The following is a 17,056-nucleotide window of genomic DNA, read 5'->3' on the forward strand; positions in this document are numbered from 1 at the left end:
ATTACAGGGCATGAAGGTTCACACGCAAGGCATGGGAGGTTACAAGGCAAAATGGTGCAGCACAAAACATCAAACAGACCCGAAGAGACAGTGAGGGCTATCAGCATTTCAAGGCCGGACTCGGCCCGAGGGAGTGAAGGCAGAAAGCACAGCAGGGGAGGAGAGGTGGCACCTGGGCGCCATGAACAAGGCGGGGGACTCAGGAAGATACATGGAGGTGCGAACTGCTTGTACGAGTTCAAAGGGGTAGAGATGGCAGCAGATAAGAGCCAGAAACAGATGGCCCTCACAGGAACCCAGTAAGGTTCCATACAACGTCTGGGCCATAGACTTTGCCTGAAACAATCTAAGGGCAGATGGAATAAAGTAGGCTCCCCTTGTATGAAAAAAAAATTACTATATTATAGGACAATCTTTCAGCTAGATTCGCAGCCTGCCTATGATGTTCCGTTTTTAGACCATTTGATTGAAAAGCCACCCCTAGGTATTTGATGGACTGTACCTGTTCGATTCTTTACCCCTTTATATACCAGGCCCCTTTTTTTAAAGAATGGTACAACCACCGCCATCTTCCAATCTTTGGGAATGAGACCAGTGACATCGATGTATATAAATAAGGCTGTCAAGAAAGGGGCCCACCAATCTACCTGATTTTAATAAATTCAGGAAGCATCCCATCCTCTCCTGGTGCCTTCCCCTTCTTTAAGCATCCTATATGGGCTCGAATCTCTACTGGGAAAACTGGTGGCCTCTCTGGCAGGTCTTTCAAAGCCACTGTTTGGGTTGCTGGTGGCTGTTCTTCCTTATACATGTACCGAAAGTAGGAAACCCATTTATTTGCTGGGATGACAGCATCAAGAGGACTGTAATTGGTCATTACACGGTTAGATGTCAGATGCCAGAAAAGTGAGGTGTTTTTTTCCTCTGGCCCTTGTATAAGTATTCTTCATTGATCTCTTATATGACCTTTCTTTTTTTGAGCTACTTGATGTTTAAATATCTTTTTCTGATTCTTCATGGTATTTTGCGCTTAACACTTTAAGTGCATTGGGGCAGTCATAAAGTTCTTATAAGCTTCTCCTAAGGCCCTCTTTGCTACTACACATACTCTGTCGAAACATGGTTTAGATGTAATACTATTTTTACCTTTTTTCCCTGCAGGACTAAACAGGAAGGGTCTTAACTTGTGGATAAAATTTTCATAAATAGGTAGTGATGTTTGGCTTACTGAGGGGTCAAGAAACACTGAACAAAGCAGTTGAAGATCTTGCTTATCCAGGAAAGCTTTTAGGCTGACCTGGAGTCTGTCAGTCCATCTAACTCTGCAGCCACGCTGATTGCCCAATGGAAGACATATTTTCTAGAATGTAATTGGGGCAGTATGGGACTCATCTGTAAAAAAAGATGATCTCCCTCTATATAGGGCAAAACCTGGAAATTCTTGCCTCCCCCAGCAACCGTGAGCAAATGAAAATGTAGTCTATAGTACTGCCCTAGAGCCGGATACAAAAGTAAATGCTCCTGGGTGGTCTCTTGCTGATGTGCCATTTGCTATATAAAAAGGCTACAATGCAGGGCTAGTTTGGCTAAGCATAAACCTTTATATATATATATATATATATATATATATATATATATATATATATATATATATATATATATATATATATATATATATATATATATATATATATATATATATATATATATAAAGTTAGACTTTAGTAGCAAATTAAAACTCACGGGATGTGTTACTCTAACCCATGGGAACTTATCTTAAAACTGAACAAAAAACATTGTTAAAAGTTTGACATTCATGAATCTAGAATTTAAATAACATAAAATTAGCTACAGCTAAAGAAGGGGACAGGAAGTCAAAACCAAAGCTTAAAATAAGTACAAAATATAAGAACAACAGTTAAAAGGAGAGGAAGGATGGATCATTGAGGCAAGGCAAGCAAAAGGGGACAGGCAAATTTCTCTGGGGAGAGATTTCCAGAGTTTTGGTGCAACTATTGAGAAGACCTTCTCCCAGGTTGCTACCCACATTTCAGAAGGAGGGGGTACCCAAAGGAGGCCTTCTGAAGATGACTGCAATGGTTGGGTAGGTTCATAAAGGAGTAGGTGGTCCCTTCAGGTATGTGGGTCCCAAACCATATAGAGCTTTAATGTCAGCATTAGCATCTTGAATTGTGCCCAGAAACAAATTAGGAGCCAGTGTAGATGGTACAAAATTGGAGTGATATGGTCCCAACTGTCCAGTCAACATCCTGGCTGCAGCATTCTGCATCAATTGAAGTTTCTGAACTCTTTTCAAGGACAACCCCATGTAGAGCACATTGTAGTAATGTAATCTCTTGCCTTGGGTACTTATGTCCCTGGTAGCTGCAGGCAACACCTAGAGGCAAATTAAGGTAGTTTTCATTCCTATCAATAAATACACAGGAGGCTGTCATTTTCACAATCTGTAGATGCGTGGATAATAGGTCTATTTTACAGGATTTTATAATGATTGTTGAGGTAATAAATGTAAAGGTTTTAGGTAATGTGATATATAATTATTTTCCATGAGAACTTTTACTTTGTTTCAGGATGGTGGACTTGATCTGTATGCGTGACCATTTGTTGTGTGTGTGTGTGTGTGTGTGCGTGTGTGTGTGTGTTTTTACATAGTAATGGGCAAACAGGGACAATAAAAGAACAATAATATTTCTTTCTGGGTGGAAATCTCAGCCTACAGAATGTGAAATCTGTCATACTTTGTGGGAGACACAGAGAGGCAGTTCAAAGCAGTTTAAAGTTCAGGTAGAAACAGAAAGAGTAAAACTGAGAACAAGGAACAGCAAGACAGAAACTTATGTGTTCAGTGTTGAATCCCATATGGGTGCTGCATGGGAATATAATGCCTGCTATAGGCTTCTATAATGTGTCTGTTTGATTTTAATATGTTCTGGTTGTGTATTATACAAGTAAAACAACTCATAACAACATCATGAGTCTCCAGCACACTAGCATTCTTTCTGCCTTATTCAAAAGAAACTCAATTTGGCCATGATGTTCCAGGGCTTTTCATTACTCAGGGAAGTAAATAATGCACGACAAAAAGCATTACTTTCTTACCAGCAACAAGTTAAACCATTCCTCAGCTCGTGAAGTAACTGCTATCCAATTGCTGCTCAGAAGAGTGACTTTATCGTTCACTAAGCCCTCCTTCCCTTTGAGTACAGTCTTCAGTCCCTCTCCTAAATCGGTAATGTTTTTCAGTTGAAGCTGACGTTTCTCTATCTCTTTCTGTGTTGCCTATGGAAAGCATATGTGAGATGATTAATAAAGAAGAAAATCTTGGAAGAATATTATGAATTCAGATGTCTATGTTACATCATAACATTGCAACAGACTGAAAAAGGCCGAGTCCTTTTCAACATGTGAGTGCATAAAAACCTGAAAGAAAGAGAAATTTACATTGAGCCATAAAAGAAAGTCATTCATTAGTGAGATTTATATATCATTAAATCCAATCAAGGGGCTCATGATGATTCACCAATTTTTTTTGTTTAATTATCTTTTCTTACAGTGCTTAGATGATTTTTTAAAAAGTCATATCCTATTAGAAAAATTCAGTAACATCTGCTATTTGATTCCATTAACAATTCTATTTAAAAGATTCTTTTTATTTCTAGTTTTTTAAAAGGATGGTTAAACTACAGTTACCACATTTTCCACGTACGGAAGCAAAATTTTCATCAGTTCTCTCACTCACTTTAACTAACCCTCAGAGCTCTTGTGAATACAGCGGGTGTGGGGGGGAATCTCATGTCTTCCAAGGAGCTGAAATATTTGAAGTAAAGGGAGCATACAAAGCTGATAAATACAATGGTTCAAGGACAGTGAACTGCAGTTCACATTCTATCATTCAGTTACGCTTGACTATCACAATCCAACAATTAAAATGCTTGATTCTCTTTCTGTCATACACACACACATAGGGCTCAGTTGCACAATGACCACCTGGCTGGGACAAGTGGTGTGAGTAGCAAGTCTCTGGTGGTCATTGCCAGGCCCATCCCTGCTGAGTCTTCCTCCATCAGGAGCAAAGCAACTGAAGTTTTCCAGGGCTGTTTTGGCCTTCAAGGCTACCCCAGCTCCACCCCCTCAGTGCCTCCGTGGCTTTGCTTTACAATAAACCAAGACTTGGAGGGCTCAGCAATACTGTGATTCTTTTCTTAAAGCTACAGTTTTAAGAAGATTCAATCCCATTAAAAAAACATTTCAGTTGTTTCTATGGATCTGGGATTGCCTTAACTTTTTTACAGAAATCCCCCCTACCTGTCACTAGTTTTATTTTGCAGATGTATTGATCCACATTCTGTGGCCTGGTTTGGAATTAGATATATGATATGACAAAATCACACTTTAAGCAGAGGGACTATAATGTGTAACGTTTATATATAGAACGTTTACCCATCCAGATATAGAACGTTTACCCATCCAGCTGCTTTTCTGCTTAAAACCAGCCTTTCCCCAGCCATTTTCCCATTGTCAGGGAGTGACTGTGAGAGAAAGTGAAAGAATTACTGCAATTTCTCAAAACAGCCTTTTTGGATCAAAAGGTAAGTATCAGAGGCAAAACTATATGTGGTTGCATATCAGGTTGCATACAAGGTCTAGTGTAAGCCTGTAAGCCAGAATGTCTATGGTACAAATTTCACAGCACGGACAGACAAAATCCAAGGACCTCTCCACAGTTAAAGCCTCATTATGTTAACTGCTCCTAAGTGAGCACTCTTACTTCAGAACTTAAGAAGGGCTAGGCAGGATCAGACCAAGTGCAACGTTTGTAGAAGACAGCCAGCAAATACCAGATATGAGGAAGTAACCTGGCAACTGGCCCACTTCTGGACTGTGTTTTACCTTCTATACAAAAAAAAGAGTACTTCAGAAAAAAGAGTACTTTCTCAATCTCTGTCCATCATCTTTGGAGATAATGATACTGGAATGCCTTCGAGAATTGCTATAGAATGATTAGAGAGTTCCTATAGAATGATTAGAGAGTTGCTATAGAATGATTGTTATTAATAGGTTTCTGCTATAATCTCTATGGTATGACTAGGGCTGTCAATTCGGTTCGGCCCGAACTGAAAATCAGCCGAATTTCCCCTGATTCGGTGGTTTTTAGTTCGGGAGGAACCGAACTCAAAACTGGCGGGCAACCGGGGGGGCCGAATTCAGCGAGTTCGGGAGTTTGCGAATAAATTCGGCAAATTCAGCCGTCAGTAAGCAGCATAACCGTCAGTAAGCAGCATTCTCCTCCCCCGGCCAATCGGTGGCCAAGCTGGGTCTTCTTCTGGCCAATCAGTCAGGATTGAGTACTGGAGGAATCAGCTGATGTGCGGCCCGGCCAGGGAGAGAGAGAGAGAGAGAGAGCGAAATCCTTGTGTGTGTGTGTGGGGGTGCTTGTGCACATTTGCTCCTTTCTGTGGCTGCAGGGGGCGTATTTTTTGGGGTACAGACACAAAACTTTCACTGGAGCTTCAGATGAAGCTTCTTAAGATACCCCCCAAGTTTTGTAAACATTGGGTCAGGAGGTCCCGAGATATGGGCTCCCCCCTTTTTCTTTCCATGGCTGCAGGGGGCGCATTTTTGGGGGTACAGATCCCAAACTTTGAGCGGAGTTTCAGACCAGTGTTCTTAAGATACCCCCCAAGTTTTGTAAACATTGGGTCAGGGGGTCTCGAGATATGGGCTCTCCCCCTTTTCCCTCCCCCTTTTTCCATTTATGTGGCTGCAGGGGGCGCTTTTTTGGGGATATAGCCCCCAAACTTTTAGCATAGCTTCAGTGAATTATTCTTAAGATACTACCCAAGTTTTGTAAAGATGGGTTCAGTGGGGGCAGAAATATCGCCTCCCCCCTTTTCTCTTTCCATGGCTGCAGGGGGCGCATTTTTGGGGGTGCAGATCCCAAACTTTGAGCGGAGTTTCAGACCAGTGTTCTTAAGATACCCCCCAAGTTTTGTGAACATTGGGTCAGGGGGTCCCGAGATATGGGCTTTCCCCTTTCCCCTTTCCCCTTTTCCCTATTGGGATGAATGGATCAGATCCTGTGCATCTTCTCCAGAGAAAACCTCCCGTGCCTAATTGGAATCATCTTGGATTACAAGTCCTCTTCAGCCCCTCTTGATGGAACAGAAGACAGCCACAGTAAGACCCCTTTGGGGGCTTTAATCTATAATTTTTCTCCTGTGTATGTGTGTGTGTGTGGGGGAAAGCAGAGTCTGTGTGTGTGTGGGGAGGGAGCAGTTTCTGTGGGTGGGGGGGAAGCCAAAGGGGGCTTTCGTCGGTTCTGCCTGGGGTGTGTGTTCCCCCTCGAGTCTCTAGCTCCCTGGTTTGAGGGGGGAGGTTTCAGTTGTGTGTCTTCTGGTTTTTCCCTGTTGCAAAGGTGTTGTTTTACAAGTTGAGTTGCTTTGCAAACTGTTGTCGGGGCTGGGAGCTTTGTGCGTGGGCGGCAAGCTCTGCTGAGAGATGCACATTAAGGGTGGGGGGACCCCTTTCAGGGCCCATATCTCAGCCCCCCCGACCCAATCTTTACAAAACTTGGGGAGTCTTTCAATATACGTCCTTTGAAGCTCTGCTGAAAGTTTGGGACCTCTAAGCCCAAAAATGCCCCCCCCCAGAGCCGAGGAAAGGCGCGATTGTGTTTTTAATGGCTTTATTCGGCCAAATTTTTTTCCGAACTTTGAATTCCCGCCGAATTGAACGGATCCGAAGTGGGGGAGTTCGGACTTCGGCACGTACCGAACCCACAAGGGCCAAATTCGGCCGAATCCGAACTGTACCGAATTTTTTTTTTTTGACAGCCCTAGGTATGACCTTCATCATGACAAAGTGGTGACTGGACTATACATTGGTAGGCTAGCAAGCATATTACAGTTGATTATCACGTGAGTAAAATTTTAATGAATGGTTTCCTTTCCCTTTGATTTTATTACCAACTTGTAATAAGAAATTAGGGTCAGAGAAATAAAACTCTACTTCATACTCATTCTAATCAGCAATCAGCAGACCCAACATATTAATTATATGGCTGTGTACACAATCTGTATGCAATGCAATGTATCTGTAAGCAAACATTAATGACAGGTTTGTCTAGTTAAGTTGCTATGGTGATCTGAGTGATCCAGACTTTTGGCATTGCTTAATTGTTCATTTCAGCTGTAAAACAAAAACGGGAGCTTTACAAATAACAACAAAATGCTATATTTCCCATAAAAACCAGTCCCTGGGGCAAAATCCTAATATATGCCTACTTGAAATTAAACCATTATTCTCCTTGCAATTTCCCTTTTTTCTCAAGTTCATTAATTACTTCCTGTTTGCTTGGGGTATGGTTGTTCTCTCCAGGCACTCATAAATAAAAGGATAATTATCATTTTTGTTTATATGGGCAGGGCAGTTTAAATACAACTTGTTGCTCACATAGACACACACACATATAACACAAATAATCAGAATGTTAGTGTTTATGATCATATTGTGATTATATGATATAATAATAAGAAGAAGAACAATAACAATAACTATGGCAAACTACAAAGTGCAAAACAAATACTTAAGTCTTTCTCCTTTCCCAGTGGAACAGGAGCTGATAATTTAAAATTGATTTATGAATGCAGGAGAAAACCAGGCGACCTGTAAGAAAACAGGAAGTAATTAATCATGTAGGAAAGAGACAGAAGGACTGAAAATTTAAAGTGAAAATAGTTTTAGGAAGCTTCAAGTGCACTTTGACTGTGCACATGAGACAGTACAATGTTGTAATAGTGTTTTAAGTTTTTTAAAAACAACAAATAAAATCTGAAAAAAAAAGGAAAATACAACTACAGCAACTTCTGGATAGTCTATAACAATTGAATGAACAAATTGGGGCATTTTCAGACAATTGCAGGCTAATGTAAAACCAACCCATATCTGAATGCAAACTAGCTTTTCTGTACATATAACTTATTGTGACTAAACTTCAAGATTGTAGGAAGTTTTTAGAAAGGTTACAAATATGTTTCACTGTGTTTTCTGTAAAGTGCTTATTTGACCTTACAGAAAATAGAAAAAGCACATGCCTACTCTCGTCCATAGTTTTAAAATAGAATGCAAAAATCGCTAATGTTTAGTTTTCATTTCTTTGGAATGACATGGCCCAGGCTAGCCTGATCTCGTCAGATCTCAGAAGCTAAGCAGGGTCGGCCCTGGTTAGTATTTGGATGGGAGACCACCAAGGAATACCAGGGTTCCTATGCAGAGGAAGGCACTGGCAAACCACCTCTATTAGTCTCTTGTCATGAAAACCCCCCAAAAGGGGTCGCCATAAGTCGGCTGCGACTTGAAGGCACTTTACACACACACAGTCTAAACATAAGAATCGCTGAAGGCTTAAAAAAGAAAGATTCAGAAAGAGGATATGAGTGGGGGGAAACTGAACTCTTCTGTTCAGCATTCTGTTCTCAAAACAATCTTGTGTAACTCTTAAAATAAAGTGGTTTCACCTATAAAACTGAAAAAGGAATCTTAAGTATGTGTTTAAAGATACACAATGGAGTCCAAATAATGGTGTTAACATTAGCAGTATCAGCAATGCAAATTATGTTTACAGAATCAGTTATCTTCTTTAAGAAGTACTTGCTAACCTAGCACTTAATTGGGGAGTACCCAGAGCCAGCTACCTGACCCCAATTATTCCCTTCCCCCACATGCAACTTCAGCCCACAGCCCCATTACAATCATTGACCCCTGGCATGCTACTGAAGACACAGAAGGCAGTTGCTGGATGGAAACAGCCAAAACTTTATTGGTTACAGCAACAGGCATTGGCATGACATTGGGGTGTGATCCTAGGCATCGGCCAACCCGACTGCCAGCCAATGCATTTCCCCTCCCAGCCAGGCCTGCTGGGAGCCATATGAGATGGCAGTATGTGGAATCCACTTGGATGGATGCCAGCTGTGTGGTCCCCTGCCACATGGTGGGAGGCCATTCTGACAGCCCCCAAGCTGGGCATGTCACAATCCAGGCCTCCCCCGAATTCCCTTATTGGGATTCCTCAGTGTGGGGAAAAGGGAAAACACAGGCCGGCTGTTATCCTAAACTAGATCGGGTCCCACACCAAAGTAGTGATGAACTCAACAAAACTTTAACAACACTATAACTTAAGGAAGGATCGGTAGGACAGCGCAAAGCTGAATTCCACTGGGGCCCGAGTGAAACCACCCAGGTCTGACAACTCCAGAGGGCCCGCCTCCTGAGGAGCTGAGGCCTGATTGGTCCATTCAGACAGGGAGGCAAGGCAGCAAGCGGCAGCACGGGAAGCCTCCCATTGAGGAAACGACACAGCTGCTCCTTTCCCTGCTTCCCTGGGGATGCCAATAACTGGTATACAATGATAAATCATGGGACAGTTATTAGATGCTATAGGCAGTGCAATCTTAAAGAGAGCTATTCCTGTCTGAGCCCATTCATTTCAATAGGCTTAGACTGAAGTAACTCTCTTTAGGATTGCACTGTAAGTCACTATATTAAGTTTTCCATTTGTACCTGAGAGAGAAAAATGGAAACCTGTGAAGAGCAAACTAACCAACTTATAAATGGAAAGGATAAAAAGGTATCTAGAATTTTGTTGTCACCCCATCTTGACCTTTTATGGGGTCCTAAAATTGTGATGCGGCACCTGAATTCCACCCTGCTGTAAGGTAAATATAAAAAATTCTGGATTATAAAATTTGTCAAAACAAATTTAACAGCATATTTCTCTGTATATTACAAAATGATTTGATTCACTGAGAGTAAAATATGTTAATAAAACTTTTAATAGTGTAAACTATACAATGTTTACAACTATGGGGGGGAGGTTGCTGTGAGAGTGAGATAATGCCAGGAAAACATATGTGAGCTTACAAGGGAGAAAAATATATATTATTACCTTGCTCCAGGCGACTTCAGCATCTAAATTGATAGGCATGCCTTCTACTGCTGATCTCTTTGTCAGCTCTAAATCTGTCACTGCCAGCCATTCTGTCAGACTATTCATTTCCTTTCTCAGCTTCCGAGATAATTTCAAACATTTCTCTAGTTCTTGCTTTTTTTCTGTCACCTACATTGGAAGAAAAGATTTTGATCATCTAAACTTCAAAATGTTTCACCACCAAAAGTGCTACTCTGACTCCTACCCTTTTCCGTGCCATCACACTGGCTGTGATTTTCTTATTCCCATTACTTGCCAAACAAATCCACTATCAAGTCCTCATGACTGTTCTGGCCCCCTATCTTCTGCTTTGAAAGTACAGTTGCAAAACCCATTGCACTTTTTCTAGGAACCTCAACAAGATGTCAAGATCTAGCACTGGAACATTTCTGTCACCTACAGTGTAAGAAAAGATTTTGATCACCTAAACAGAGCCCCGTGGCGCAGAGTGGTAAGCTGCAGTACTGCAGTCCAAGCTCTGCTTATGACCTGATTTCGATCCCGTCGGAAGTTGGTTTCAGGTAGCCGGCTCAAGGTTGACTCAGCCTTCCATCCTTCCGAGGTCGGTAAGGTGAGTACCCGGCTTGCTGGGGGTAAAGGGAAGATGACAGAGGAAGGCACTGGCAAACCACCCCGTAAACAAAGTCTGCCTAGTAAATGTCGGGATGTGACGTCACCCCATGGGTCAGGAATGACCCGGTGCTTGCACAGGGGACCTTTACCTTTTTTAAACAGAGGCTAGGGCATTTCAGTTTCTGCCAGCAAAGTGGCTAGCTGCTGATGCCCCTAACCTCTAAATGACAGGCATTGGCATTTAGTAGCTCAGCAAAATATGGCACACTATTTTCATTCAATTCTGAGAGCAGCTCTTACCTCTCTACCTTTGCCCATAGAAAGCATAAAAATTATCAATCAAGGCTGAAGAGAAACAGTCAAAAGAAAAAAAATTCTTGGAACATAAAATCATAAATATACAATGAATTTGACCAATCTACCTGCTATTTAAATTATATGGTTGTCATCTGAATTTGTCTTCAATTAAATTTCAAATTACATTATATCTTAATGAGACAAAGGCTATGCAGGAACTGATCAAAAGGAAAGTATGTGAAATAATGCCTGTTGTCCTTCAACAATTCGAAGTACATATTGGAAATTTGGCATGGCAATCTGGTATGATATTGGAATTTATTACAGATGTTTCCTCTTAAGCATTTTTTAAATAATGTTTTATTAAACATTTTCTTGAGTCAGCGTGGTGTAGTGGTTAAGAGCGATGGTTTGGAGCAGTGGATTCTGATCTGGAGAACCAGGTTTGATTCCCCACTCCTCCACATGAGCTGTGGAGGCTAATCTGGTGAACTGGATTTGTTTCCCCACTCCTACACATGAAGCCAGCTGGGTGACCTTGAGCTAGTCACACTCTCTCAGCCCCACCCACCTCACAGGGTGTCTGTTGTGGGGAGGGGAGGGGAGGGGAGGGGAAGGGAAGCTGATTGTAAGCCAGTTTGAGTCTCCCTTATGTAGTAGAGAAAGTCGGCATATAAAAAACTACTCTTCTTCTTTAAAATGGAGCAAAAGGGTAGGGAAACACAGGAAGGGAGGACATATGAAAAAGAAGAATAATTCAGATGAAGAAAAATAAAAAAAATGTTTCTTATTTGCATAAGAGTTACATGGCTGCATAGCCTACAAAAGTCAAGATAGTTTACCCAACATAGAAGTATACTTTACAGAAATATCAAGATTTTGTCGATTCTAGCCTTCTAACATCAATTGTTCTACTGCACTCTATTAAACCTTTGTATGTTAAACGCAATTATGAAAAAATATATATCCATTTCTTACTACCTGGCCTGCACAGATCGTTTTTCTCAAAAATAAAAGTATGGTTTGTGAAAGCAGTTCTAGCCTTCTAACACCTGCACTCCTCTACCGTTAAACATTTATGTATTGATGATAAAGTTTCAATTTTTCAAAAAACAGCTTGTAGTATTGATCTTTATTCATGAAGTTGGTCATTTTAGCCATAATTGCGTATTCAGACAGCTTCTCCTTCCACTCTTCTAAATCCGGAAGTGACGTCGTCTTCCATTTCCTTGTTAATACAATTCTGGCGGCCGTTGTGGTGTATTTAAACAGTTCTTTGGTTTGCACTGGCAGTTCTAATAAAGCAATGCCCAACAGCATATTCTTGGGGTCTAACAGTGCATTCCTCACCTTTCGGCGGCCAGGGACGGCATGGCTGAGGTGCCGCCACGTGCCTCCAAAGCTGTTTCAGGGCTGCTAAAAGATTTTAAAAAGCCTTTTGCCAGCTTTTTTTTTTGTAAAAATGGGCCTTTTTGCCCCATAGATAATAGCAATGCTGCACCTGCAAAAGAGCAGCCACAGCACCGCCATTCTCAGCGCTGGTGTCCAGGGCTGAAATGGGACAGGGAGCTGCCCCCTGGCATGGCCCAGGAATGGCTCTAGGACACCGGAATACCCCCTGGAATGCCGTCACAGGCCTTTTCGCCAGTGGGACACCGGCAGAAGGCCAAGCCAGCATCCTGGGGTGGTGCTGCCATGGCAGCAATGGAAGACTGGAGTCCGGGCCTCCCCTCCAGCATTGGAGCCACTTACGGTGGCATAAGTAGCCTGGACACTGGTGCAGGGGGAGCCCAATGCCAGCGCAGACCCTTCCTTGCCTCCTGTTCTTCTAATATATCTGGACCTTAGGACAGGTCCACCAGACATGGAAGAAGGATCCATCTGATGCATTACACTCCCAACATGTACCCTGATTTGTATTATGCATCTTTGCCAATAATTTTGGAGTGAGGTGCTGTCTGTAGAACATCTTATACCAATTTTCACGTATGTCCTGATTGGCTGTAAATTTTAGTTCTTTGGGACAGAGCAATTCCCACCATTTCTGATAATTACTATTTGTACCTTTTCATTTTAAGTTTTTAGAAACCTGCTTATGAAACGGTCACACAGCCCGGATAACCTACAAGAACCAATGAACTCTGACCGTGAAAGCCTTCGACAATATTTTGAACGCCTCTACAGGGAGGAAATATTTCAACAGACCCGGAGATTGGAAACACTTCGGAACAAGAAAGCATATCTACTTTGTTCTTTAACTTTTCTACTGCGATGCAGAGACACAGGAACCATTGCATCTTTTCTCATATACAATGGTTCCATATTAACATACCACACCCTCATTAGCACATTATCTTGATACTTACAGAACAATGTTTAGTACATTACCTTTGCTACTTCTTTGCAGGACAATGACTCAGCTCAAACCCAACCCCTTTCTGACTATATATTACTCTTCCTACACACTTGACACTGAGAGACACTGTCCTTCAGTGTTACTCCTCTGAAGATGCCTGCCACAGCTGCTGGCGAAACACCAGGAAAGAAAATACCAAGACCACGGTCACACAGCCCGTATAACCTACAAGAACCACTGCTTATGAAAGCTTAAATATTATCATTAGAAAGAGCATGGGCAGAAAACCTGATTAAATAGGCAGCCTGAATAAATGCTTGTCTGTGCAGAAATATGACCTACTGATTTCAGTGGGGTGCTACTTATTCTGTGGAACAGGACTGATTATAGTTTTAATGTTCAAGGACAAGAGGCCACAGTTATTTTGAAAATAATGTTGTAGCAACAATAATACTCACCACCCCTTTTCATTCACTACCAGTCAACAAACTGCTAAAACTCTGCTGCATCAATTAGCAACAATGTTAAGACATATTCAATAGGTTTAAAGAACCTTAAATGATTTTGATACAGTTTTCACCATACAGTGAATTACAACTTAGTTGATTCCTCCATTATTTTTCATACATGCAACAGAATGCTTTCCACTAAATCTCTTATGGTGCAATTCTAAGCAAAGTTACATTCCTCTAAATCAATTGACTTCAATGGGTTTAGAATGTTGCTACCTTGTTTAGGATTACATTGTTAATCTGCCTAATTTACTATTTGCACATTTTTAAGATGAGCCAGATCTACAACTCCTCTGTACACCATTGATTCTTGGCTCCTTTCCTTCTCTGATGAAGGAACTTTTCTAATTATAAAATGACTCTTTCATTTTGAAGTTGTTAAGAACATACACAATTATGTGGGCAAGAGATACTTCACTGAATTTTTAGAAAGAATAATAAATGCAGATGCAATTTTAATTTTAAATTTTATTACAAGTCCATTGATTAAACTAGAAAAGTATTAAAATAATTCCAAGGCTGGCTGTGTAGATTCATGGACTACAGTTATATTCTCTCGCCCTAATTTTTACTTTAAGTATTATAAAAGAAAATCAGGAAATACTGCCATCTTAAGGTGTTTCTTTTTTATACAGTTTGTGTCCATTTATGCAGGGTCAATTCTGCTCCTCGCTCAATGCTCATTTTTAAAATCCAACCTTTAAAATGACTATTCATGGTCCCAATGCAAGAGGAGAAAGTCAAACAAATTCCAGACACCCCACTTGCCTGCTCCTTCATTTGTTTATTTGCATAGCCATTAGCAATAGTAGTTTGCATAGCTAAGCCGCAGCTAGAATTCTGCATGCTTCCTTCAGTGAATGCTTCGATGCAGGGGTGGAGCAATACAAAAGGTGACATTAAAGGGGCTCTACAGAAATGTGAACCAGGTATGCACCGACTTTGCAGTGTCATCTGGAATGACAGTTCAGAGTGAAGAAATAAAAAAAAATGCGGGGCACTTCAGCCTGGAACATGCTGCAAATTACAGCATAAACGACCACTGTGTTTGTAATCTCTGTCAAAATAGCTAATACTTGTGAAAACTGTGTTACATGGTTCTCTGTGCTTCTTGTGTCTGCATTTTTAGGCAAAATAACTTTGGGCAGATTACATCAGCAAGATTGGTTTGTGCGCTGGTGGGGAGAGGCTGCTTAACCTTCTGTCCCTCCCAGTTATTTTTCAAGCTGAAATCCCCAGCTCAATAACTATTTTCACCCACAGGTGAAGATAATGAGAAGTTGCTATCTGTTTTTGGAGAACACATGTTGTGCTATCTCTCTCATTGCTCCAGAATTAAAAATAAATAATAGATGACAGACATCATTTTTTGAAGGAATGCAAAATGTTTAATGGAAGATTCAAACTTATATGAAAAAGAATAGTTTACATTATTTGAATATTTAATTGGGCCACTCTTATTTGTCACCAAATATAATAGATATTCTTCCTAGGGATGTGCATTAAGATATAGCTAAGCTATATTAGTATTTTTCGGATATATTCAGGTCTCTGGATGGTATCTGGGATTTTCTGAGATACTGGTAAATGGGACCAAGAAAATCTTGGAAATATTTGGGATTAATTGGAAGTATCAAGATCCAGTGTTTGAAGGCTTCCAGGACTACTTTTACTTTCTTTTTTGAGGTGTCTGTGTCTTCCTGGGCTTGGTTTTGGCTTACCAGATTGATTTCTCTTTTATTATGACCTTTTAAATGGTTTTTGTTTACTGTGCAAAATTGAGTTCTTTGCTCTAGTTGCTTCATGTCAGGTTTGCTTTTTGTGGTGGATTCTCAGGTTTGACATTGCTGTAGATTCTGGGGGTTTTCTATGGCTTGATTCTATGATTTTACATTTGCCAGGCTTGCAACAGCATTCCTATTCGGTTTGGCTTGTGTGGTTCTCGGGTTGTACACAGGAGTGGATTCTCAAGTTTGACACTGCTGTGGATTCTTGGATTGAACAGTGGCTGGATTATCTGCTTTTATATTTGCTAGGCTTGAACGCTGTTACTGTTTGGTTTAGGTGATTCTTGGATTGTACATTAGAATGGATTCTCAGGCTGAACTTTTTTAAATTTGTTTTCTGATTGGAATCAATGGAGGATAGCTGGGGGCATATCATTCAGGGTCCCATAGAATTGGACCTCTTGGGGTTATTTAAAGGACAGGCACCAGCAGCTCCACTGAAATTTTGGTTCCAGTAGATTTAAAAACAGCCCCTATAGACCCTTCCCCCAGAAACATTCCCCACAGGGAATGATGGAGCTGAAAAATATCAGAATCCCCCCCCCCACACACACACACACAAATCACAAATCCTAGATATGAATACCAAACTGGTATTCGGAACCTGGGAAACTGATATTTTTCAATCCCCCAATATCTAGTTTTAAAAAATAATGATTTTTTTCCAGGACTATTTTAAGACAAGAATTTACACTTAAAGAGAAGATACATCTTTCACTTCTTAAAAGAGACACAGCAATTAATTTTGCACTGAAACTGGATCAACATACCTTGGCACCCAAATCATTGTACTGAAATTTCAAAGCTGTAAGTCTTTCATCCAGTTCCTTGGGATTCTCAGTTTGCTGCTTCTGAACAATCTGACGGCCAGTTTTTATTACTGTTTCCACTTCAGATTTCACTTCACTAAGAGTCTTATACAATTTCTAGGCAAAGCAGAAAAAGAGAAAGCATTCAAGCAGAAGGCAGACTAGTCTGAGAGATCATGTTATGCATAATGTATCATATGCCAAATACTGACCATACAATGATCCAGCGGTGACTGCACTGCTTCCTGATCAACACTTCTCAGTTCCAACTTTGGCACTTGCAATTTTACCTCATCTAAAATTCTTTTGCATTCCTGTAAGCGCTGCTCAAAATTGGCTGGTTTCTGGAACAAGCGAAACTTTATGGAGACATCTTGTAGTTTTTTCTGAAAAGACAATATGACACAGTTGGATGCAAAGTATGCACAGTGGGCCACACTCTGCTGCAGCATATTTACTAATAAATGCAAGTGCCAGCATGGTTTTTTAAAAAACCCTTTAAAGGGTACATAGAGCAATAATATTTCTACGTACTTTGGAAGATCCTGAATGTGTCCTTTACTGTCCTTTTGACAATATGCACAAGGCCAATGAACAGAGCCAAACTGCCGGCATAGGTTCTCATACTTTTCCTTCTAAACCTAAGTAATTAAGGCCAAAGACCAATACAAACATGTCAATCTGAAAATCAAATGGGCTGTTGGCAAGCACTT

General features: G+C 40.9%; 1 protein-coding gene across 1 annotated transcript in view; it reads right to left on the minus strand.

Annotated features, from left to right (window-relative positions):
• The window catches only part of DMD (dystrophin), a 1,354,185-nt gene that overhangs the window by 742,814 nt on the left and 594,315 nt on the right, over positions 1-17,056 (minus strand). The window contains exons 32-35 of the mRNA XM_056862020.1: positions 16,556-16,729; positions 16,305-16,460; positions 9,968-10,138; positions 3,121-3,300 (exon numbers count right to left, since the gene is read on the minus strand). Coding sequence (XP_056717998.1) covers positions 3,121-3,300; positions 9,968-10,138; positions 16,305-16,460; positions 16,556-16,729 — 681 coding nt within the window. The remainder of the gene's footprint in view (positions 1-3,120; positions 3,301-9,967; positions 10,139-16,304; positions 16,461-16,555; positions 16,730-17,056) is intronic.

This window comes from Euleptes europaea, chromosome 16, assembly GCF_029931775.1.
Source record: "Euleptes europaea isolate rEulEur1 chromosome 16, rEulEur1.hap1, whole genome shotgun sequence".
Classification (NCBI taxonomy): Eukaryota; Metazoa; Chordata; class Lepidosauria; order Squamata; family Sphaerodactylidae; genus Euleptes; species Euleptes europaea.